The sequence below is a fragment of the Bactrocera dorsalis genome, chromosome 1, assembly GCF_023373825.1.
Source record: "Bactrocera dorsalis isolate Fly_Bdor chromosome 1, ASM2337382v1, whole genome shotgun sequence".
In the NCBI taxonomy this organism is placed as follows: Eukaryota; Metazoa; Arthropoda; class Insecta; order Diptera; family Tephritidae; genus Bactrocera; species Bactrocera dorsalis.
In genome coordinates this window covers 618874-645804 of record NC_064303.1, presented here as the reverse complement: position 1 = coordinate 645804, position 26931 = coordinate 618874, and the positions used below count along the sequence as shown (strand labels likewise).

The following is a 26931-nucleotide window of genomic DNA, read 5'->3' as shown; positions in this document are numbered from 1 at the left end:
CGTGGCACAGCAGCTCTGACTGACGTATGGAACGATTTGGCGCATTTTACGCCGAGACCTTAAATTGACAAAATAAAGCTCGTGGATGGAATCAGCATATTTTTTATCGCGCCATAATAACCGACTATTTGATGCCTGACATTGAAACTCGTGATCTCGGTGACATTTGGTTTCAACAAGACAGCCGCACTTCCCACACATCGCATCAACCAATAAATTTATTGAGAGGACACTTCGGTAAGCAGATAACAATTGGGCCGGTCAATTGGCCACCAAGCCCCTTACACTTTTTTTATGGGGATGTGTAAAGTCTAAAGCCTATGCGGACATTTCCGCTCCGATTCAAAACAAAAATAATTAAAATGTCGTCTCTGCAAAAGCTCTTTATTTGTATTTACTTTCGTGAATGATAAGGGTGCTATGCCGATGTGTTTTCTTAGCTGTCTATAAAATACAGTTTAATTTTACATCTCATCATTGTAAATGTAATGTAATTCTCTCTTTGAAAAGTATACTTTCGAATTTTTTTACCCGTGTTTTTGTAGAGAAACCTTTTAATAGCAATATTCTATGCACAAAGTATGCCCAGAAGACATAAAAAATTGAATAACTTCCAAAAAAGCATTTTTATTTCCGCAGCCAGCATTGAACTCACCGAACTTTGCATACGCTGCGAAAAATTCTGAATGATTGAAAGTGGAAGTGTCTGACTTGTGAGTGGCATACGAAAGTAGCGGAAACACGAAAAGCTCGAAAATTGGCAACTAAATAAGCAATGTGTGGTTCTATGGAGAAAAAGCGCAGAAAAAATAGAAAAAAATAGATAGAAATAAAAAAAATCAGAAAATCAATTTGAGGTCAAAAAGTTAACAACCAACAATTGTCCGACGGCAACACTTTTGCTTTTAAAATCGCAAATTTCAAAGGGATGGCAAATAGAAGATACCAAAATTTCAGCGGAACCAAAAAACTTGCAAAGAAATTAACAACTTTATGAAAGAAAAGTATACAGATTTTTTAGTGCAAAGCAGATTTTATATAGTGTTGAAACGAACATAGAAAGTTGCGCAAAAATTGTGATAGAAATTAGTTGTTGGATAGTTTTTAGTTATGAAGGTTATACAATACCAAAATCTTGCTCAAAGGAAATTTAAATTTTTTTTAATAAAGCAGCTGTGCCTAGGACTTAATCCAGATTACATTAATTACTACATTAACAAAAATGAATATGAACTGACGCACATTTTACCCTTTCAAGCACATCATGTTTAAGTTATTTGATAAAAACTGTAGATATATTAGCCGCATAATAACATTTTAATTAAATGTTTCAAAAATATTAGCATATAATTTGCTTTAAAGTCGATTTCCAGCAAAATACTTTATTACATCCACGCTTTGTTAAAAACGCATGGGAATTTCTTTTGCAACACAACTTTATAATATTATATGCACATGTAATCAAATTTACGTATGTACATATTACGAGTTTAATATGAGCTTAAGATAATGCTTACAAAAACATGTGCAAATGTGTGAAATGTAGGACACTCTTGAAGCCTTACAGGAAATTTCCAAATGTCAGTAAGTACAAAGCAACAAACTGCTTGCTCAGACTGTCTCCTGTGCTCGTTTAGTAAACTTTAAGTTTAATAAACTAAAATATTTAACCGATCGGTTATCCATAAATAAACAACTTGTATGCTTATGCTTTGATCAGATAATATTTCCTGCAGGTCTCTTTCGAGCAATCACGCACCGAAAATACATAACATTTAAAGCTACCCAAATCGGATTAAAGTAATCCATAGCTGTGATTGTGTGTATGCTCACACACACAAGCTATAATATTGTGTCTGATATCAGGATTCACATTTATTAAGTAGAAAGTTTACAACACTATATGTGAAATTGAGGAGAATTGAGGTGATGTGTTTAAGCATTTGGTGAATTAAACTTTGCGGCAGCTCGTATGGGAAGGCACCGAATAAACTACGAATATATTGGTGTAGCACATTCCTCATGCAATGCTGCATGTGAGTAATGATTTGAGAGGCAATCTTAAATTTCCTTTTTGTTTGAGATGAGAATGGTTTGCCTAATAATGATAAGCAGATTGTTAATGAACGTGCAGTTGTACTTTCACTTTCTACATGTGTACTATTACGAGAAGAATTATTTAAGGAGATACTATATCCTCTATGGTTGCACACTATACTTCTTTGAATTGATACATTTTTTGGAATATATGCTTCTATGAAATTAACTTTCATATAATGGATTGTATCCCCTTTTAAAGTTCAAAAAAAAAAGCTTATTCTTCGAAAAACCGGCTTTACCGATTAACTTGAAATTTTCACACGATCTTTTTATATATAATTTTTAGGTATGTACAGTGTATAAGTGAGCAAAGAATTTTTAAACTATGCTAAAGTGTAAACGCCTTTTATTGGAGATATGTCATTTTATCATTATCAAATTCCAGAAATGACGATCTTGAGATGAATAAAGATAATAAAGAGATACATAATGGTGCTTTACTCTTGATCGTCAATTGCAATAGATTATTTGTCAGGTTAGGAATGCTAGCGCCAAATTGTGAAATGAATGACTGAATTGCGTATTTAAATCTGCTGAAGATTTCTTTGAGCAATTAACTATTGGTAATAGTTGAGTACCTGTTGACTAAGTAATGAATGAAGATGAAGCCACTAACTAATCAATTGAATATTCAAACCCCTTGGATGAGCTTGACTTGTCACCACACAATTTACTCCTATTGGTTGGCTCCGTAGTAATAATGCTTCGAAACATAAACCAAACAAAGCTATTTAACGGTATGCGTTTGGTGGTAAGTAAATTGATGAACAACAACAAATTTGCGTTACAATACTCAAAGGAAAATTCGAAGGTGAGAAAGTTTTGATTCGGAGTATACCGATGATCCCAACCGATATGCCGTTTGAGGTGTAAATACCTTAATTTCCGATTCTGTCATTCGTAATGACCATTAACAAATCACAAGGTCAATCTTTTACATTTTGTAGTTTGAATCTGGAATATCCATATTTTACGCATGATCAATTATATGTGGCATGTTCAAGGGACGGAAGATCATCTGCGTTGTTTGTTGTGTCTGATAATTAAACAGAAAATATCGTGTATCACAAGGTACTTAACTGAAGAGTACGCCCTCTCCACTCGAATACATGAACAATAAAGAATCATTAAAATACTTAAATATTTTATTTGTATTTCCTAAAGAAGAGACTTATCAAAATCCAAAACCTACTTATTTAATTCCTTTCAGGCAAAACAGAGTTCGCCGGGTCCTCTAGTATTTTAATAAAATTTGAAAATCATGTTACTACTAATATTGTGTGATTTTAAAGAGAAAGTTGATGAAATCTGTTTTTATAGCCTTCTCTTGGCCCAATAATCGTATACCCGATATGGCGACTTCCCTGCTCCGTTAATATATCAAGTTTTTTAATAAGACTTAGTTTCGTATTATCATTTTGTATAATTGTAAATTTTCGTTCACTTTCATCAACATTTTTCAAACAATGAATTAGGTAGCATGTAAGGCACGAATGCCTAGGTGTTATGGTGTTATAAGTAGTATCAAAATAAGTTATTGATACTTGTTTCGTAAACAATGTTTTTATACTTAAATATGTGAAATGATGTTGCTGTATGCTATTGAATAAGCTTAACCTATACCAAAATATTTATCCCTATGCTTTCATTTATATTTCTTCATATTTTTAATAAGTGATGGAATGACTATATCCAATTAATTGGCGATAAACTAAAATTCATTATTTTCTATTGACTAATTTAAAAGCGTTAGAAATAAACTGGTTGACATAGACACTATTTACCTTTCAAATGTGGTTTTCTAAACCACATGTAATTATTACTTCTCTTCGATCCGCAAGCACATAACATAGCATAATATACATTGGGTTCAAACATTGTTACAAGTGTGTCTCAAAGCCACTTATTGTTCAATCACTTTTTGGAGTTCTATAATAAGCCAGCAAACACGCGCTTCGCCAACTCACGTGATTTTCTCGAAAATAATTAAATCTCTGCGTGACAGCATATGTGCTTTAATAAAAAGCGCAAAAAGCGTACTGCAGCTGTTGGTCCTTATTTTAAGCTACTCAAACGCTAGCAATTCAATTTGAATACAACTCACCCAATAAGGAGAGTTTGTTGTATACTCTGTACCGATTGTAGGCGAAAATGTGGTGAGTTTCATTGAAATTAAATGACGAAGACAAATGTGAGCACAAATGACTCTTTACACACATAACTCGTTTTTCGTGCTGAGCTTCTTCTAGGGCAATTACTGAGTGCACTGTTAGAATTTGTAAACAGAGCGCAAACCCTTTTGAGTTAATTTTTCTTTGAGTTTCTTAGTGTTAAAGTGAGTTACTTTTAATGGAGTGAGCTGCTTGCATGGCAAATGCAACAGGTGACTTTTATTTTAGTGAGTATTCTTAACTCACCTCATGTCACTTAGCAGTTTCGGGCTAAACCGAGTATTAAACCCGGTTTCCACCAAATATTAGCTCATCACTTTCGTAAAAAAGCTAACGGTTGTTGTTAAAAGACAAACGATTGTTGTTAAATTTACTTGAGATATGTATTTATGTAACAAAATTTAAGTGCATCCGTTTTAATTTATTTTAATTTCTCTCAGATTTTTGGTGTTCAATTCAATGTTATCGGACAATTGGTAAGTATTGCTAATGCACTTTGATTTTGAGAGCATCATGTAATAATAAACTAGAAATCAGTGAAATTGAAACTTCATTAATAAGCATGATTTTTTTTATTCTGTATAACACATTTATGTCTATACGTAAATATACTTGAATATATACTAATATACATTGTATATGGCCTCAAATCTCACCACACAAAACTCGTATGACTTCCACCTTAATATCTATATCCGGTAATTGCTTTCGCTATAGTCCTTGTCGCCAAATAATGCCAGCAGGTGGCGCACGTGTTCTTTCCTTTGGCAAATGTAAGTGCGCGAGGGGTTTTTTATGGCTCTTTTTAATCCCTTTGCTAGCCGAGTGTTGTTAAAAACTCTCCATAAAAAATGTTATTTTTTTAACAGGGTATACTAATTTTGCCAAAAAGTTTGTAATACCCAGAAGGAAACCTTATATAATATATAGCTGAGTCTATTTAGCCATGTCCATCTGTCTGTATATACGCGAATTAGCTCTTCAGTTTTTGAGATATCGATCTGTAATTTCGTAGATGTCTTTTTCTTCTCAAGAAGCTGTCCTTTTATATGAACCGTCGATATGAAAACATTATAGCATGTAGCTGCCAAGCAAACTCGAAATCGTTCCCACTGCATCGCTGTAACATATAGCTGCCATATATATAGTGAATAATCTTTTATATTTGTTAAAGCTTCGCGAAGGACTTTCACGCAGTCTATATTATAATATTTATACTTACATATATCCGCATATACATACATATACTTGTATATCACAATATTTGTTTGTTTTTTGTTGTGCATATGCCCCCCTACTAAGGACATCGGCCACACCACAATAAGCATACACTTGCGTTAAGCAGCAATGGTCAAATGGTCGTTTTAAATTAGACGTTGTAATGTAATGCATTTTTCTAATTCTTAGCCCTTGTTACTAGGTATTTTAATATTGCATTTGCGCTTGAGTGCAAATATGGCACAAATTGCAAAGATCTTTTGCAGACTCAATATTCCTTACTAATGGTGGTCATTTTTATGGGCTTTTGTTGTACGTACATGCATTATGATCTTGTTGTTGCATGTAATTGCATGAAACTACTCGCATTCGTGTATGTAGAATTTCATATGCGCTAATCTTATAGTTCCCTCCCAGCCGCTGCAATTAATGACAAGAGGACCCAGCTCATTTGAGTCGTTGGACTCGCATCATTAGGCCGGGTGCCGCATGTGTGTCCGAGTAACGAAGTTATGCCCACATTCCGCTGAAGAAACTTGGCTTCCAGTCAGGCTGGCCGACTTGTGCTCGCTTTTGTGTGTTCGTCTGTGGTGCTGTTGGCTGGCGTCAGTCGTGCAAAGGACCGCAGGCTGAAATTGTAAATCACATTTTGCCATTTTGTCTAATGCCAAAGCGTCGTGTGTGGATATTTATTTATGGAATTTGTATTGTCTGCATCGCTTTGCAGTTTTATTTATGTATTTGTTGCATATGGTTGTATATATTATATGTATTACATATATATTTGTAAGGTTTGTGTGCGACTTCAAACGATTTTTAAAAGTTTGGCATAAATTTGCTTTATGCAGTTACATAAAAAAGCTGTGCAATTGCCAGCAGTAGTAAATTATGCTTTCAATTTACGCGTTTTGTATAAATCGCACACATACACACATACTAATATAAGCGCATAAATGAGGTTAAGCATCGCCAGGGCATTCACACACAAAAATATTCATATCTCCAACAGCCTTTTTTTATGTTTTTTATGTGTGTGTTTAGTTTCTGTTGCAAAATCAAATTGACATGTATGTGTGTGTTTTCTTAGTATATGCACCATATAATTACACAGTTTACACATTTTCAAGTGGCGAGTGGTTATTTAATGAGCAATCCCAGTCTATTGCGACAAGCAAAGCTTTCCTGTCCACTGCAGCGTGAAAAATAAGCAGTTAACATAATTAAATTTCCATTAAAGTTTAACAAAATGCATGACGCAAAACTTTTAGACACATGATGTTGCTTAATGACGAAAGTTTCTAGCAAAACATAACATGGACAATAAAAGCCTATCACTCGCTAATGTGTATATTTGCTACTTTTAATGTAGTAGTGCAGTTTCTGACCCAATTCACAGCTTTCGCTGCTACTTCTTTCTCCACTGTGTCAACATATTTATAGTTGAGTTGACATCCAGAATTTCTTCTTTGATCAGATTATCAGATTTGACAGTCTTAAACAATTGAATAACTGTTCATTGGGGGCGTTTTTTTACGTGGCAGCGCACTCCCATATGTAAAAGAATCGTTTCTAGCCACTCCCAAGGGAATGGCGATCAGAGAACTTTCCTCACTTGCGTGAACTTCTACACATGACTCCATCCTCCATCGCGGGTCCCAAACCCAGCGTACAACCTTGTGAAGGGGATGTTTCGCCCATCTTTCGAGACAGTGACAGTGACTTCAATGTCATGATGCGTGTGCAGCAACGCCAGACCGATCAATCTATTTTGAAGAATGTTCGTCCTCAAGCACATTTTCATGCGGCAAAGAGTCGAAAAAGAGCGTTCAGAGTTCGCATTCGTCACAGGAAGTGTGTAAAATATGCGAAGAAAACCAAGAATTATGGAGTAATTTGTTATCTTTTGACTTCGTGCAGAAGCCAGTGATCAAGATTACCTTTGAGCTTTAAACGTTGCACGAAATTATCATTATCAAAAAGGCCTTTGAATCTATCTATCAAGCAGTTAATAAAATTTTCCATTTCTTTGGTTTTCAAAGCACATACTTTTTCTGGAAGCACCAAACTCAGTTGAAAGCCATCCTATATATATGGAAAAAATATATAGAAAAGAGCGTCCTCAAATCCACGCCGATTGTATCCAACAGAGGAATGTACGCTAAGACCCTCTAGTATTCTTCGCAAGTTCTCACGCATAAATTTTCTGTGTGTCCGCCGCAGATTATTGTTTTTTCCTCGTCAACTTTCCACCATTTCTCCCCTCTGAATCCATCACTGTGTTTTTTATGTTTGCACTAGGCTGGGTTAGGTTGAAAGAGATCTCACTTGGAGCGCTTAAAATGCTGGTGCGTTGTGGTACCAAAAACTCCTATAAAATTGATTATAAAGACCCTTACAAAACGATTTGTTTCAGTTTTGCCAAAGGCTGGACAGTGGAGGATAAAGTTCCGCCTCATATTCTTCCTTACAGATATCTTTTCACTAATTGCTTCTGGAAAGAAAATGAAGTCTCACATTTAAAGTAGTAAATGTGTTTGCAAAATATTTACTTATACAAATTATATTACATAATGCAAAATGCATGAACAACTATCTTGATTGTGAAAATTCTTTTGATGGCATGATATATGTACAAGTATATGAGGATATTCTGTCCAGAGTTAAGCATAAGGCAGCTTTCTAAGTTGTCGGACCACTACAATATATTTCAAGCAGAGGTCTTTGCTATTGGGAAAGCCTTGAATGTAGCACCTAATGCATCAGTAACTTCGTTTCGCATCTTGGCCAGAATGTCGTCAGAAACAAGAGATTTTACTTCCAGCAGATACCAGGTTACAAAGGCATCGATAACAACGATATAGTGGACAAGATTGCCGATAGTGTTCTGTGGCTGTCATCCGATAACATCGCCGACTTTGGTGATCCCATGCATTGTCTTTACGACCATCTGAACAAGATCGTGACAAGGAAGGTTTATGTTCGATGGAATGATCTATTAAGATGCAAAACTGCAATTGTCATGTCCAAGACAATTTCAAAAATACACAAAATACACACTCTTGATTGAAGAGATTATAGGAACATGCTCCACTCACCGGATTCAGTCTGGAGGTGCCACACGACTGCAGAATGGGGCTTACAGATCAAGATAACGGCAGGACAGAGCAAGTGCTGACAAAAGCAAGATACCAAAGAGAAAATGAAGCATATATTTTGCACTTTTTCTGCACTAGAAAGGTTTCCAACACTTGGGGGCTTACGGTATGAAACACTGGAGGAGTTTTTGATAGTCAGGCCGCAGCACTTATTTAATGCTCGTCAAGCGCTGTCATCCTGAAGAATGACTACTTCGCACTGAATCTGGCAGCGCTAAGGACCAAAACTGGTCTATGCATGGGTTAAATAGATTTCACGTCTTCCAAATTATTATTTTGTTATATGATTTAATTCTTTAATATCTCTGGAATATTGTCCTAATTTCATAAGTTCTGATCTGAGTAATAATTTTGGAGATGCAGCCTTGAAAGATTGCGCGCTAGAGGTCAGCTAAATAGTCACTTAAAACCTTGTCTGCAAAATATGAAATTTTAATTTTTTTTTTCGTTTGTCCAATAGATACTTTATGGTCTTTGCTAAAGGTACGAATAAAAAGTTTTAATAAAATATTTAATTTTCCATATAAAAAAATACTGAAAATAGACCGTTTTGTGCAAAAGGAAAGCCAGGTAACCTTAAGTGGTTTATAGAAGCCAATTCTGTGACAATTTAATATATTAGTATTCGATTGGAAAAATGTTGACATTTTTGTTTTTTGAACATTTTAATTAAAATCTTCACACATGAAATCTAAATAAAGAAACGTGCCTCTAAGATAGGTTTAAAAGAATTTCTGGGTACTACGATAAAAAGTAAAACACATAAGAACAGCTCCTGGTTCTATTTAATATATATATATATATATAGCTCTAAATATTTTTATATGAATCCTATTATAAAAATTGGAAAAATATTGCGACATCGTTATATCATACTACATTCATAAAAATATTTTTCTCAGTTTTATTTTATTTCTATACAACGAAATTTCGTTATGATTTGTAAACACTGTACAATTTTACACTACGTTTAAATACCGTTTCAAATATGGGCAAAACAACGAATAGTAGCGATTGTTATTGCATTCATGAATTCCAAAGAGATTTTAGCAACTCATCAATTGAATCACATGGTCCAGAAGTGGAGTATTTGTTTTTGCTGAAATAATGCCCTTCAAGAGCCACAGGTCGCTCAGTCACTCCACGCACTCGCTCCACTCTACACGACGTACGCCAAATTACGCGCCAAAACGCAAACTACAGCTAACTATAAGAAACTACAAAGAGAAAACAAGAAAAAAAGTCAAACGCCTTCATTTTGTCCTCCGTGCTTAAAGTTTATTATTTTACTAAATGGGAATGTTAAATAAATTGTTTTACAGAATTGTTAATTTCTACAAATTGTGTTAAATTTTTTCGACTACAACTGTTCCAAGCCCCTGTTTTCTGTGTTTTCAAAAAATCCCGACCACGGTTCGCGTTATGTAACTTTTCAACCACATTTTTTTTTGGAAGAAGTGACTTTTTCATTGAACAAAATCACTTGCTTCCCTCTGTTGACGATTCTCAATTTTTTACTGACCAATTGACAAAATTTAATTGCGAAATTAATTTAACGTAAATTGCAAGTACAACGAAGTAACTATATGTCTAAGATAATTCCACGTGCTGAACCCTTTTTTCTGTGCAACATTTTACAATTGTGATTAAGTAAAAAGTAAATTTATTCGATTAATGTTTGTTTGATTCGTGAATTAATTAATGAGTGCCCCCGATTGCGTCGTTATAAAAAAATCCTTTATTAAAAATGTGGTATTGAGGTGAGTGTTAAAAAAAAGTTTTGTGAAAATGTGTATGGAAATGAAAAAACTTATATTTTTTCATCGGGAACATTTAAATAAATCTTACAGTCAACGATCACTATTTGGAAATTTCATTGAGCAGACTTTGAGAGCACTGCTCTGCTATTAAATGTTACGCAGTGCTGTGTTCGCCTCTGTTAAGTCTCTGCTCCGAATATTAAGTGTAAAATTGTATCGCAACAAATGCTGCGGCAACATTACTATTTATGTTGCTACTGTGCGAAAATACGCGCCTTTGTTAAAAAGAATAACAAAAAATTACCACACTTGTTTGGATTTTAATTGATTTTATTAACAGGCAATTTTCACCACTCGATCGCCGGCTAGTTCAATGACCGCTGCACTTCTCCTACCTGTGACAACAACTATTTGCAGATGTGTTTGCACCTCAAGTAAATATGATTCGGGTCCTTTGAGTTACTTTTTAAAGGGATTGCTATTGTTGCTGTTTCAGCTCGCTAAGCGCTCGCCCATTCGAACTTAAAATTATTTTGTTTGCCCAATCGTGCCTCAGTTGCTTTTGTATGTTCCTCTAGCTTGTCTGGGAATATATTAACAATAATTTTTTTGAAAAAATTTTACTGACAGTAACTTGTTTATTTCTTATATGAAATATAGAACATTATAGACTTTCACGTAATATTTTTCGCAAGCGAATTTTTATGCCGGAAAAAGCTTTGAATAACAAAATTTCAAAGAAGCAAAGAAATTTTGTCAACGACTTTGTCTAAATGCGGTTGAAAGAAATTTCGCTGATATTCGCTTTTGACTTTCCTTCGGACTTTTGGCTGCCGACGGTAATAGACGACGGGCTGCTGCAAGTATATTTTCTGGATTTACACCATTTATTTGCTGTAAAGTGAACAAAACGAAGAATTTTAAAAAAAAAATCTAAAGACGTAAGTTAAATGAAATTCCGCAAGTTTATTTTCCAAGTTCCAATAGATTATTCCGTGTATGGTATTGCCAATTGTTAAGGCGCGAAAGTATTGCAGGAATTAGCGGTCAGCAACTGGAAATCGCACATATTTACATATATAAGTGCGAAATTTCCAATCCGATTATGGCTGAGCATCCGATTCGCTGTCAGACTTAGTAGACATTTCGACATAGGACAATTAAAATCTTTCAAAACCAATTTATTTTTCTGTAGCTTATTTCTAAGTGACAACCCTTTTTTTAGGCGCTAAAATTGACAAATTCGGTGCAAATAATTGAAAAACGAACAGTTAGATTTTCGTGGTCTAAACTACATATAAGATAGAATTTACAAGGGAACAACACATGGCTTTGCACTAAGTCCACCATTTTGAAGGTGACGTTAAATAATTTCATAGAATACGTAAATTGTTGGACAAAGTGTTGTTGACGCCTGAAAACCTAAAATATGGTATGTATTTCATAAAGAACTCATAAGGATTGCTAAATATGCTTTAGAAAATACCAAATGTGGCTGAAATTTTAAGATTCGAAGAGATTGAAAATATATATTTTTGTTTGCGAAATTTCAATGTATAGGTGCATACAACTCTTAAGAAAATTTGAAAAGTACAGTGCGGTTATTGCCAGCCTTGAATTTCGAAGAAAAGTTTTTTTGAAAAATTAAATCTGTTTGTTTTTATTTTCAATTTCGGCTAAATAAAATTATTTTATACCCTGAACAGGGTATTTTTAAATTTCCACGAAGTTTGTAACACCTAGCATAAAACGTCGTAGATGGTATAAAATGTGTATGGTATATAAATCATCAGCGTGACGAGCTGAGTCAATTTTGCCTTTTAGTGCGGCCGTTACGCCAGTTTTTGATATATCGATATGAACATTTCAAATGTCCTCATCTCCCCAAGAAGATGCTCATTGCTCACAATCGCCAATATTTGACCACTATAGCATCAAGTGCTTGGATAGAAACTTTCAGTTGACGAGATATCTTCACGAAATTAAGCATATATTATTGTCTACCGCAATAATGTAATCCCTACCGAAATTGGTCTAAATCAGATTATTATTATATTGCTGCTATATAAACCCAACGATCGGAATCAAGTTTTTATATAAAAATTTGTTCATTTGAGGATTTATCTTAAAAAAATTTAGAATCAATTCTTGTCCAAAGCAGCGGTGCAATAACCGAAGAAATTGTTTAGTATGGACCACTGTGGCATATAGCTGTCATATATACTGATCGATCAAAATCAAGGTAAAGCTCGTTTATAACCCTTTATGCTAGAAAACACATCGGCGAAAGATGTTACAGCTACGGTGCTTAACGTTTTTTTTTATTTTTCTTGTTTTTGTTTTTTTTTTTACAAATTTGTTGTGTTGAACGTCATTCATCAATCTTCCTAGTTTTTTGGCAATCGTGGCAGGTGTGCGAGATAAACTGTTGTCGCAACCATTTGCAATTCTTAACCTTGACCATACATATCTTTAATTTTTTTCCTCATCACTGATCAAGTAATTAATATTTTAGTAAAGATCTCTACTTCGTACAAACATCTTAATTGCCAGACTGATAACTGATCTTTTCGGACAATTCATGAGAATTGCTAAATACAACAAAAAGCTATATACGGATTTCGTAAATTAGTCCACTGTTTACTACAATATTATTTCGGCACAATATCATTAAAACAACAACAACAACATGATGTTATCCTGTGCACAAATCAACAAGCTCTTGTACCCAAACGGTGCGGGCGGAATAACTACCATGGCGCCAGCCACTTCGAGCGCACCACAATCTAGTGGAGCACCGAGTGAAACCCAAAGTGAAATCTCATCGGCAGATAGCGATTGGAGTGATATCAGGGCAATTGCATTGAAATTAGGCGTAGCCAATCCAGATGACTTGCATACGGAGCGTTTCAAAGTCGATCGTCAAAAGCTGGAGCAAATGCTGAAGGGTGAGTGAAAGAACACTAGAATGGAAAAATTTTAGGCTAAAGTAACTAACCTCATTTTGGTTTTTGCTTGTAGAGGATAGTATGGTTGAGGGCATGAATGGCGCTGAATATTTCTTCGAGAGTGTAAGCTGAAACTCTTTATTCATTGTGATTATTTACTTTCTGATTCAAAATTTCGTACACATTTTAGGTTATGAAGTCCACTGAGACTTACATTAGCTGGCCGTGTCGCCTTAAAATTGGCGCTAAAAGCAAAAAGGGTAAAAATCCGTTTGAAAATGTTGAAAAACAAGCAAATATATTTTTGAAAAATATCATCTTAGATCCACATGTCCGTATACTTGGACGTGCTGAGGAGGTGCAAAAGGCCAAAGAGCGTGTTCTTGCCAATTTGGACTCAAGAGTATTATTTCTGCAATCATTTGCATTTTTATAAAATTATTTTACCGCTACGCTATTGACACTACTCTACGTTTTTTAGGGAACTCGCGTAATTATGAAGATGGATGTGTCCTACACGGATCACTCATATATTATTGGACGTGGTGGCAATAACATAAAGCGTATTATGGAAGACACTGCAACGCATATACATTTTCCGGATTCGAATCGTTCGAATCCTACGGAAAAATCAAATCAAGTTTCCCTATGCGGTTCGCTCGAGGGTGTTGAGCGCGCACGCGCTTTGGTGCGCCTCTCAACGCCATTGCTAATCTCTTTCGAGTTGCCCATCTTAGCACCAGGTCGCCCACAGCCCGATCATGATACGCCTTACGTAAAGATGGTCGAAACGAAGTATAATGTGCAAGTGAGTGATCAATGGCAGGCAAAAAATCCTTATATAATATTAATATTTTAACCGTCAGGTTATCTTTTCGTCTCGTCCTAAACTGCATTCTTCATTAGTGCTAGTCAAGGGTTCCGAAAAGGAGGCCACTAAAGTGCAGGATGCAACACAATTGTTGATTAATTTCTCTTGTGAAAATATAGCTGTGAGTTGAGATCATATATACGCATACAGTTCTATTTAAATCGTTTTTTATTTTTTTTGTGTCGAAAATTGTCTTCAATGTTTTCGCAGAACCAGATTATGGTGCAGATGCAGTTGGAGATATCGCCACAGCATCACGAAATTGTTAAAGGCAAAAATAATTCAAATTTGCTAGGAATCATGGAGCGTACGAAGACTAAGGTGAGCTTTTGTGGAACACCGGTTGTGGAAATTGCTTGAAAGACTTCTATTTATAGATTATTTTCCCTGATCTCTCGGACTTGAATGTTAAACCTTTGAAGAAATCTCAAGTGACCATTACTGGAACTATCGACGGCGTCTATAAAGCACGTCAACAATTGCTTGTATGTTTTTGAAAAGGATCTCTTCTCAATCTCCAACTAAACTTTGAACTCTTTCTATTAAAGGGTAACCTGCCGATAGCTTTGATTTTCGACTTTCCGGACAATCAAAACAATGCCTCTGAAATAATAGGCCTCAGCACAAAATATGGCGTCTACATTTCATTGCGTCAAAAGCAAAGACAAAGCACTTTGGCCATTGTTGTGAAGGGTGTCGAAAAATTTATTGGTAGGTAACATATTTCTATAAGTCCATTTTTGAAAATGTCTCCATAATACCGTAATTGTTTTTGTGTTAGACAAAATTTACGAAGCGCGTCAGGAGATTTTGCATCTCAGCACGCCGCTTTTACAAGCGACTATTCCAGAGAGCTACTTCGCACCGAGAGATAAGGAGCTGAATATTAGCTATCGTACCATGTTGACTTCACTGCTAGCTGGCTACCCGGATAGCCCAAAGACACCTAGCCTGCTAACGGCACAATTGCAGATGTCACCGTATGGCATCAATGGCCAACTAAATAACAACAATAATTTATTGGTCAACAGCAACAGAAGCGATAGCAACAATAACAGCAAAACATATCCACCGGGCTTTGGTGTTTGCACGCCAACCAACGTCTGTCCACCCACTCAGAAGTACGTGACAATGCACAACAACAGCTTCAGTCGCCAGCAACCGAACCACAATAATAATTACTTGCAAGTAACACCGCCGAATGCGCCACCACAGCGCGCTCCGCAGATCAATTTGCATCAACAGCAACAAATATCGCCGCGCAATAGCTGCCACAACACCAGCGGCTACCAGAGCTTCAGCAGTAGTACAAACTCCTTGGAACAAGTCTATCCACCCTATGGCGGCGGTGGAGGGGGCAGTAATCGAATGGTGGCGCCAAATGGTGAGATGAACTCGCGTGGCCAGTACTCGCCCGACTCGACCTATAGCAGCGAAGCTGGCTGTGGACGTGTGGGTCGGCGCTCAAGTGACGGCGTCTTGTTGGGTTTAGGCGCTTCTGGGCCGCTTGGCGCACCGCTTATGCCAGGCAGTGCTGAGAGTTACCGCAATTTGCATTACGAAATGAAGGTATGTACATATATACATATATATATTAGTATTGGTTGCTTCCACAGCCGCTTGTAATTAATTTTAGCAAAATCGCGTCTTTGATTTCGATATGAAGCGCGCCATGGGCTTCAAAGCAATGGAGCGCCCACCGATAAGCGGCGAGTTGCGCACGCCCACCCCGAACTGGGCTGGCATGGCCTTGAGCCGCACTTCGCCAGGCATACTAGAGAGTGCCGATGACAATTTATGGCCACGCAACGTGCACGGCATGAACTTCAACGGTGGCGCTGGTGCTGGTGCTGCACCGATATCTCCTTATGCGCTAGGTGTTACCGTTGGCTTGATGGATGCTACCCCAACAAATCGGCGACTTAAGTTGTCCCAACATAAGGACATACATACGCTATTGACAAGCCTTGGCTTGGAGCACTATATAAGTAAGTCTTTGCTATTAGAAATTGGAATTAGTAGAAAGTACAATTTGTTTAAAATTTTATTTTTTGAAAAATTAACACTTTTAGAGACCTTCGTTACGAATGAAATAGATCTCGAAATGTTCACTACCTTGAATGAGGAGAATTTACTAGAATTGGGCATAACCGCTTTCGGTGCGCGCCGAAAGCTGCTTTTGGCTATTAACACTTTGCAAGCCAACGAGGCCACTCATGCCGCCATGCCCATTATTTCGGCATCACAATCGAACAACTCATCGCCACGCTTCTCCGGCTCAGCCGCACCCGGTGCCGAGCGACGTCCGTCAAATCAATGGTAGAGCAAAGCTAAAAACTAACTTAGGGCAAAGCTCAATTCCAAAAACAAAAACAGAATTGTATATCGAAAAGTGAAATAATTCCAATTATATAGAAAGCATAGTTAGAAACTCTCCAAGAGTGCTCAGGTCAAACCATTTCATATTTAGAATTAAAATATTTATTACAAATCTTCTCTAGTATAAGTTTGCATGCTAATCTGTATTTTCTAAGCTTCTTTACTTTAATCAGCCAACACTTGAACTACATTGCCGATATCAAACACGACTTTTTAACATTTAAACGTCGAACGAACGAAACTGAGCAAATAACGGCATGTGTTCGGCAAATTATTACAAAGCGAACATGCAAAATGGCGCCCGAGTGTAATTGATTCAGTGACTTTTCAATCAAAAACTTAACTGCGGGACATTTAAGCGTCCTTTCAAGCGAAGAATATGGAACGGAAAGGATTCTTCTTGACTTATACTCGTATTTGTAGGCAGCACAAATTGAAAGCTCAGAATCAAGTGGCCCAAGCACTCGCTCACGCCCATTTTGCTGGAATGTATGCAGCAGCGCTGTTGTGACGCCTTAAAAGCGGTCTCATTTTACTTTACAATCATTTTATATTTATTACTTTTCTATTTATTAATTATTTGAATATTTATTGAGTAGTTAGAAACACAACGGAAAAATATTATAAACCCCCCCAAAAAAGAAAGAAACTAAAAAAAATGTATTTATATACTTGTTATGAAATTTTGCATGCTTAACTTGTGTGTTGTCATAGTATTTAATTAAGAATCGAAATTTATACAAGCGAAAAAGAAAAAAAAAACACATATTATGTAACAAAGTGAATTGAAATTAGTCTAAGTGATATTGAGTGTGAAATGTTTGCATAAAAATAGGAAAAATTATTGAAAAGGTATGCAAATTAAAAGAAAATCAAACAAAAGATAAACCAAAAATACCAAAATTTTCTCAAAGATATTTAAAAATAAACCCTACTGAAAGTAAATATGAACAATCAAAGCTTCGGCCAAACAAAACCAAATAAATGAATAATTGCGCAGCATTAGAATTTGTTGTCTTTAATTGTTTCCCTTAGCATAATGTCTCTATTTCTTCAGCTAAAATATAAAATTATTTAGCAATAAGTTTGAAGTAGTATGTAAACAAAAAACACGCTTTAGGGGTAACATGGGTTTACGGGTTTAAAAAAATCAAATTTTTTATTATGTTATTATATTCTACCACACCTCTAGAACATTATCCTAAATTTTTAAGTTGATCCGAAAAATAGTTTCGGAGATAAAGCTTTGAGAATTTGTACGCTCGACATTAGCCGTCAAGAACTATATGGAGCGTTCCAAAGTAAGCAGGATTCAAAAACATCTGTTTACTGTAGAATGTACCTTGTATTTAACCGATCTTCATGACGATGAGATACGATTCTTAAAGACTTGCCTTCTGTCACCTACAAATTTGGGTCTGATTAAGTGCTAAGGCTATAAGTTAAGGTTTTCACTAAAACACGTTTTTTTTACTTTAGATGATCCTGTAAGGAGTTAGCCTGCCGTCCTGGCGTCGCAATGGCCGAGTTTAAAATATTTTTTCCAAAAATTTCAGAATTTTTTTGTTAATAGTGTATATTTGTAACAATAAAAAATTCTAATAAAATATTTAATTTTTTATATGAGAAAAAAATTGTTGAAAAAAGGCTTTTTTTACCCGAAGAAACCCATGCCACCACTTAAACTTTTCATCATATACCGGGTTTTTCAATAGGGATAATATGATTTGTTTTTCAAATTTAATTTTTAATATGTCATGATCTGTAATTATTTTTTTGTTTCTGTGTATTCTGTTATGTTTAGAATTTCTGCATGGAAAGTTAAACGCAAGAGCAACATTCACCAATAATGCTTTTCATATACATTTTTCGTGTATTATGTACTACAGACAACTTACAGCCGTAACGAGGAAATAACGGTACAACAGCGAAATGTTTAATTCTTTATTCACATATTTATTTTGTTACTTAATTCTAATTTAATTGTATTCTAAACAAACATAAGACTGTCCGTTTACATTTATTATAATGTTTTTGCTATTATTGTAATAAACTTATGAATTTATTTTATGACTTACAGTCTAGTAATGGCTTTATGTATATGTGCTGCATACATATATAATAACTACGGTATAAATTAGCCAATACATTACATTTTACATAGCCTTCATCGCACACATACATACATATGTATGTCTATGCATACGTCCGTACATACGAATCTCCCTCCTTGCGGGCACATGATCATCATCCATGCACTTTTTTATTATTTTATGGGATATGATTAACTTATGCTCTTATATATGTAATTATTTATATCCATATGTATATGTATGTATATGCATGCGTGCACCTATCTTAATAGCATACTATGATTTTTTTAAATATTTATAGTCTATTTTAGTTTTTACTTTACTCACTAATATTTCTTTTGTGTTGCACAGTTTTAATTTCTTTATTGTTCATGTACTTCTTTCATTATAACAATAATTTTTATACATTTTTGCTTTTTTGTTTGCTGCTTTTTTTTAATGGTGCGTTCATGAGAGTTTGTTTATTCTTCATTTATGGCAACTGATACATTGCTTGAAATTAATATAATTGTAGTTAATTGTAAATTAGTTAATTATGTAAATGTAAAGGGTTATATTCGCTTGTAAAGTTCAAAAAACTGATTAATTTTTTTTCCAAAACCACGTTTTTCGTGTTGTTGGAAGTCATACAAGGTCAAAAATTGAGATATCGCATTGATATTGTTTAGACATGTTCATCAGGATTTTGCCGGTGGAACTAGAATTTGCCAAAAGTAGTAAAAATTGTTAATTTAAAAAATTGTTAGAAATAAAAGAACTAAAAATCGTTTTTTATTTTGTTCAATTAAGATCTGCCGTCATTATTCCGTAGCTCCCTTCCCTGCCCCCTTTGCTTGGATGACCAAAAAAAATCATCGTTTTACCAATTATACTTTCCGAGAAAAAAATTCCAGAAAAAGATTTCGATTTCGATAACCCCGTGGGCGGTGCCTACGTCAATAAAGAAGACAAAGTATAGAAATAGCCTACGGAATCAAGAGAATCCGAAAATTTCTAAAATGTTCTAAAATCGGTTTTTCTCGAAACGATATTAGAGAAGGTGGAAAAATGTTTCCAAATCGGCTAAACCGATCGGCTGTTAAGATAGATATACATATTTGTCAGGCAATGATCGAACCAAAAAATTTAAATCCATAACATATGAAAAAACCACTCTACACTAAATTTGCAGGGTTGCAAATAATGTGTTAACAAAAGTAATTGAATTAACATTTAAATAAAAAAATTAAAAATTCGAAATGGAATTTTAATGCCAAATACGTATTGAAAATTAAATAAGACACATTTAATCTGAAGTATGGACATCACTTACATTCCGAATTAAAAAAGTAAATCGTTTTAAAACTAAATTTTTTTTCCAACGTCTGAATAAAAAATTAATGTTAATTTAATAAAAAAATAATTTCAATAATTTACAATTAAAATTAATTTGTTTAATGTATAAAAAATTTTTTTTATAAATTAAAATTATTTTTTTTTTATAAATTAAAATTAATTTTTTATACATATATTAAAATACATTTTTTAATCGTAATGTCTCAATTTTTGTTTTTTGAAAATAAAATATTTAATCAGAAATACATACATATGTCCATTTAAAATCGAACAATCTCAGTGATTTTCAATTAATAACTCCTGAATATGATTCCGTCTCGTTGAGTGCCTGCTGCAATGGCAAACCGCATTTTAATCATCTATCGTTTTAAGAGATAAGAGCCAAGAAGCAGATGGCAGAGCCTTTTCGAAAAAAGTCATATAATAATTTGTTGAAGAATTAATTAGCTTTCAAAAGAACAAATAGTTTGCATAAACAAAATTAATTATTTCATTTATAAAGTACGAAAGCCGTCCATCAATAATAAGCTATAAAATGCTCTATGCTCTTTTCACAACATGAAACACCTTTGTGCTTTCCATCCAGAAGGTTTGTTACTCTTAATTTCAAAATTTTGATTAATTTACTGGCTTTAAATTTTTACGCTTATTTATGTAGCAATTTTTTAAATTATTTATGGTTTTTATATTTAAGTATTTATATATTTTTTATATTTTTGCTTTTCATATTTTTTTTAATTTTTTAATAGGTATTTATTTTCTTTATTTTTTATATTTTTCATATTTGCCATATTAAAATTTACATATATGCCTATGTGTGTCTGTATATTAATTTATGTACTCCAATTGAAGGAACTATCTACCGTTGGATCTTGTAATTTCAAAAGAAGTGTCGTGAATTACTATAAATTTTTAATCCAGGCCAAAAGTGGGTACAAACGAAAAGCAACTACCAACGAAAAACACTACAAAAACAACAACACTGTCAATTTCGTTCAGTGACTGAGGCGTGAAGTTCCTTGAATTAATGTTTGCTACTGCTTACTGTTAGTTACACATACATATACAAATGAGCGTATTTTATACCTAAGCTAAACTAAAATTTAGTTTCTAAATTTATCCATCTAACGACAACCACCGTTTTCTGATTAACATCGCAATGTAACAGTGGCACCTACAACTCTTTGAGTATTTTGGTTTAGATAATAATTTTCACAACTTCAGTGATTTCACTTTGCATATTTACAATTTCAGCTACTTGCCCGTTATATTATCATCGAATATGCTATAAATTTACGCAATAACTTTTTTATATACAATTTGTTTACTTATATTTCTAAAAGCGAAATGCAAACAAGACGAAGCTCGCTTGTGCACATTTGCATATTTTCTTTATATTACTATGTAAAAAGGTTTTTAAATATACCTTAAGTAGTTAAACAAATTTATTTTTGATTATTTTTCCTATATGGCAGAAATTTAAAATATATGCAAAAAAACTTAAAAAAAATGTAGTAAAAATATAACGAAAATATTGTAAAAAAATATTATAAAAAATAATCACTTAAATAAAATAAAAAATAAAATAAAGTTCACCAAATGTATTGTTTTCATTTCTTCAAGCATTGATGCACCCTGTACTGTGTTTTACAGCACGGTCAGCAACCGGTAAATATGAAACTTTGCTAAATGGGTTGTGGCGTAACTAAAGTAGTAGATTTTTGAACATCCGCTGCACTTATTTGGGCGGAAGCCATATTTTGCAGCATACTTTTAGGCGTCGGAAAACAAAAGTGCATTTCCGTCTGCAGCTGGGCGGCTGCTTGCTGCCGTTTATGGGTGCTTGGTGCATTTACCAAATTTTACCACCTTGCTGCACGCATATGCGACGTACCGAATTCGTTTCTCGGCTTCTGGTTTTTTTAACAGGCGAGCATGTTAAACAGCGTGTGGCTGACAAAATGTTTACAGAAAATGTTGCAGCACATTTTGCAGCCATTTCGTATGTTGTTTAACAGTTGCGTGAAAGTTTTATGTTAGAAATATGGTTATGTTAAAAATAATTGAAATCATAAATAAGAACACAGTTGCCGAATTTATTTGAAATGTTCATATATTAAAAATGAATTTGCAATAAAAATTCTTATAAATTACAAGCAAGTGAAAACTTTTACAATAATTGAAAATATATGTATAATATAGTAATGATATAAATACAAAATAGTAATAATATAATCATAGTAATAATGTAAATGTACAGAAGCTGTTTTTGAAATCATATTTCGTTTAACGAAAACACATTCAAATTAAATAACTTAAACATAAAGCAACGCAAATTGAGTGATTTGTTTGTTTTAAGACCGCTCAGTCGTCTTTTGTCGAATTTGTTGTCTTTTAACATACTTAGCAGCTAATATAATATTAAATGTATTGAATACAACATTTACAACGGTATTTACTATTTTTCTAAGCGCCAGCAACGCAATAGCACAGTCGCTTACTTCTTTTATCGACTTTAGAGTCAGTAATTTTCGACTATTTGTTAAACAGCAGCATTATTTTGTCTTGAAGACACTTCAATTAACGAATGGTGTGTAAGCATAGAGTCAGCTGACGTTATTAAAAAAGGCAAACTGTGCTGTTGCAATGACTGGCTACTCCACGCGCTTATTTTTATGCGCAACATAATTTTATGATTTTCGCATTTCATCGCTTTTGCTGATAATTCGTATCTTTTTGGTATACATTTCATACGCTTTCTAAACTTATTACTTATTACTAAATGAAGTGCTATTTTTGGCATTACTCTAAGCCATTACAATATGTTCACATTTTCACAACTTGCTTCAAATTTATCATTTCTTTCGCGCAACTCGCTCCTTTATTTACACATATTTACTCTTTCTTCTACTACTTCTGGCATTTTAAAAAGCAACATCAACATTTCCTTAACGCTAGACAGCTCTAAACTAATATAACATATTTTCTATGTTTTTTGGTTTGGCAATGACGCCTTTGCTTTGGAGATAACACGGCGCTTCCGGGAGTATTATTAATTCATATTTGGTATATTTATTGGTATTAAGCTATTTATGGTATGTAATTATAATTTCTGTTTAAGCTATGTGGTGCACTCAATTGCCTTGGGTCGGCGGACATCAGCAGTGGCCGCAGCAAGGACGAGGTGTCACGCCGCTTTCTTGCCAATTAGCCAGCAACACCTTGGATTTCGACAGCACCTTGCCGTCTTTTATGGCACCCAACAGCAGTGGCTGTTGCTGTTGTTGTTGTTGTTGCTGCCGCTCCTGCCTCTTACTGAGCGCGTTGTGCGACAGAGAGAGTGTAACCAAATCGTCAACATGTTGACAATCGAAACGTTGTGCAATCATCATCAATAATGTTTGATCCTTTGACGTGTCCTTAGTGAAATTGCCAATTGCTTGATTGCTGCCGCCGTCGCCCCCGCTGCAGAGACTGCTGCCAGGGTTGTTGCAGCCGGCAATTGCAGCGTGCATGGCAGCGCTAACACCCGGCGTGTCAAATGTCAATGCAGCCACAGTTGCTGGTAATGGAGTTGATGGGCTCCTACCGGCAACTGTCACCGACAGCTGTTGAGTTGCGTGGCGCTGTTTGCGCGCTTGGTTGCGCAATATTGACGTGCTTTTCTGTTGCTGCCGTTGCTGCTGCTGAAGCTGTTGTTGATTTGCCAATTTTTGTAATGGATTCGCCGCTACTTTCGCCCACTGCATAAACATCGGGCACAGCGCCCGCGGCAATCCTGCCAATCGTACACTCAATGATTTCAAATTTTTTCCAACGCAATTATGAAAGGATTTTCGTCCTTTCAATGTCCGTTTGACTGCCAAGATTGAAGCTGCCCCATCATTTACAACGCGCCTTGCTGCTGTCGTTGTTGTTGTTGTCGTTATTATTACCTTTGATGGCAACACCGTGGCAGTGAAATCTGCCACTGGTGCCGCTACCGTCGAGGCGGTAGTTCGTGGTGTCGTCACTGCGCCACTCACTTCGCTGGGTTTCCTTTGGTTCCTTTGACAGCTTATAAAATGGCGTGTCAGTGCGCATAGAAAGACGCTCGTGCAAATGGCAATAAAAATATAAGCAACACACTCGGTGTCGGTGGTGGTAGCTGGCAACCGCGCGAAGTTCTTCACTGCCGCTGTTGGTGCATTTTCTTTCTCATCATCATCGCTTGCTTCACTTATCCTTTTGACATATCGGTGCGCCAGCTCCAGGTCCACTGCCGGTACGCTTCGCAGCCTGCTGGTTGCCCGAATTGCTGCCGCTGCCGCCATCAGAGCGGTCCAAAGGCGCTTCCAATGCACTTTTAGCGCTTTCGCGTAGATGCTCGCTATCGTGCCGTGTACGGTTGTTGCCGAAGACGTGATGTCGGCGGCTAGAAAGGAAGACAAACAGACACAGAATTCAACAATGAGAAATTGACTGAAAGAGTTTTTGCGAAGCTAGAAAAATGGAGCATTAGTGTCAATCAATTGGAATCTAGAATGTAATTTATTGTATGTTTTCTTATCAAATGGAAAGTTCTGCAGCGTTTTATTGAAAATAACTTACAATCATCTGTTTTTTTTTTTCGGAAAGCAAAATGCTGCCAAAGTCGGCGCGTGGTGTGGTGATGCCGAGCGAGCGAGTTGAGTGAGTGACTCCCGCTTGGTGTCTCGTTCCGCGTTCTACAAATCGAATATGATGCCTTTAGTGCATTATTTTCGAAGTCAATAATGACATTTTCATGCACCCTTGGCATATATATTTTCTGGAGCTGAATTCAGGTAGAAACTTTCAAATAGTTTGAGTTTGAGGTTAACAGTGCTGATACTGGAAACTTTTGACAATGCACTCATAATAATCCAAAGAATTTAATTCATTAATTATTTCTTTGGATTTGGATGCATAGGTTAGGTTAAATGGCTGATTTTTGTTGGACCACGAATAATCCCACTTCGACTATCAGAGATGCTAGTCCATTGTGATGCCTAGAACTCCTAAATACGGATAAAAAAGGCCGTTGAGAGCCAGCCACAAATTTATTGAGTTGATTAATATCTACTACAGCGAATTCGTCGGGTTCGGAGAAAGTAGGGCAATGAAGCATATTCAATATTAAGCTGTCGAAAGCTGGACAGAGAAGAAGAAAGTGGCCACTTTTTTTACCTCATCTTCTTAACGCGTAAATGCCAATGGGAGGGTATCCAGTTAGGAGCCCTATCATCGTGGACATGTAAAACTAACTGACCAATACATATTGAGCTCGCGCATGGCCCATCATCTAACTCTAGAGTGAATGAAGACAAAGCAATACCTGCTTGCTGCCATCTTTTGTGGGATTTGAGTTAAGCTAGCCTTTTTAGCGAGTTCATTGACATCTCTATGAAGTAAGTGTGTTGCCACCTTACTAAGAGCAACTTCTTTAGCTTCTTCTTCAGCGACTCCGCGCCACGCACATATACCTCTGATGTCTGTGGGCGTATAAGATTCCGCTAGAAGTAAGCTCCTGGGCGAAGTAGTTCAAGTTATCACGGATGCAATCGAAGTGCGAGAGAATTACGGTATGTTTCTCTCTGGAACCCTTAATATGCCCAGTTTTCCAGAGATTGACAGCAACCTTCGTAGCAATGCATGCCAGATGTAGAAGTGCCATCGGTGGTGTTGTACGTAGTGCACCACTGTTGGCAATGAGAGTCGCTCGTTGAACTCGTTTCGGCAGTTTAGTCAGTGTGGCTTTACTGAGCGCTCTTCACCAGACAAATATAATACATCATAGAACAGTAAAGCAAAAGTCTTGATGAGAGTTCCCACCGCTTCACAATAACTCCTCTACAACAATATAAGGCAACTAAAGCCGTCCTATGCTCTCCTCAACATTGGGTTTCAATTAAGGATGTGGCCGAAGTATATACATCAGCTTTATGACAATTTTCAGTTTTCAAATAGACAAACGAAACGAGACTGCCTCAAACAATGGTACAATAACATAAAAAACTTATAACAAAGAGCCTCACAGGCGCTTCTCTTCCATTTACTTTTTACCAGTTGGAGCATTTTTTAGGGAGATTTGTGGGATCAAATATCGCTGATGTGAATAAGGACAAGCTGTATTAGCTGAATTTGATGAAAAGCGAAAATACGCAATACTAACGGAGTTCTTGGCAGCCGGCGGGCTGTGAGCATGTGCAGAGGGAGTCGGCAGTGGCGATGAATTTGCACTTTGTTGACACTTCGGTATATGTTAACATTGCATTTGCATGCATTATGAAGTGTAAGTACCGCTCCGGCGTGGAGCGAGCTGCCGTCAGCTGTCAGCATACGTGTGTAACGGTGTTGTATGCGGCAGCAAGGAGCGCCTTTCATATGGCAACGGCACTTTTATGCGCCCGTTCGCTTTGTGGCAAAATTGACTGCACATCGAGTCGTTAGCGTTGTTTGCGACTGATTGGCTTACTTGCTGCTAGGGCACATATGCCACCGTCTGGGTGTGTGTGTGTGCTATAAATAGCTATGCATATTTTAATGCGCCTTAACAGCGTATTATGTTGATCATAAGCAGCTGAAGCCAAGGCAGTCGATGGAGCAGCAGCAGCAGCACTTGTAAAAACAAACTGCCGTTTGCCTTCAATGACAGCGCCGCCTTAACTCAATTTAAGTTTAACTATGCATGCACACATGTACACACACACACACGAGGAGCAAGCGACTGCATAGATGTATAAACTCCGGCGCTTTCAATGTGTATGGTATTTTCTTGCGAGTTTTTTTTTGATTTTCCTTTTAGGCGTGTTTGCATGAATTCGTGTATGTCAATGTTGCCTCAAGTAAGTGGCAACACTTTAGTGAAATTTCTTTTTTATTTACACCTAGCGGGCATGTG

At 35.8% G+C, this 26931-nt stretch overlaps 2 protein-coding genes across 8 annotated transcripts in view; one reads left to right on the top strand and one right to left on the bottom strand.

Annotated features, from left to right (window-relative positions):
* The first annotated feature begins 9782 nt into the window (after window positions 1-9782).
* On the top strand, window positions 9783-17610 carry LOC105232261 (protein bicaudal C). 4 transcript variants are annotated; one of them, XM_049452303.1, is made up of 14 exons: window positions 9785-10404; window positions 11065-11345; window positions 12920-13352; window positions 13426-13475; window positions 13543-13612; window positions 13676-13755; window positions 13834-14160; window positions 14219-14344; window positions 14434-14544; window positions 14601-14708; window positions 14772-14934; window positions 15005-15792; window positions 15860-16211; window positions 16296-17610. In XM_049452303.1, exons 3-14 carry the CDS (start codon window positions 13094-13096, stop codon window positions 16544-16546), a joined length of 2685 nt encoding a protein of 894 aa, XP_049308260.1. In that variant the 5' UTR covers window positions 9785-10404; window positions 11065-11345; window positions 12920-13093; the 3' UTR covers window positions 16547-17610. The 4 variants fall into 4 exon arrangements, with proteins under 4 accessions (XP_011212201.2, XP_049308260.1, XP_049308257.1 ...); XM_049452300.1 differs by having other exon boundaries at window positions 10745-11345; XM_011213899.4 differs by lacking the exon at window positions 11065-11345 and having other exon boundaries at window positions 9783-10404.
* A 1528-nt stretch (window positions 17611-19138) lies between these two features.
* The window catches only part of LOC105232258 (uncharacterized), a 233503-nt gene continuing 225710 nt past the window's right edge, over window positions 19139-26931 (bottom strand). For all 4 annotated transcript variants that reach the window (XM_011213895.4, XM_019992484.3, XM_011213894.4 and 1 more), the window contains one exon: window positions 19139-24444. In XM_011213895.4, the coding sequence (XP_011212197.2) occupies window positions 23189-24444 (1256 nt within the window). In that variant the 3' untranslated portion in view covers window positions 19139-23188. The remainder of the gene's footprint in view (window positions 24445-26931) is intronic.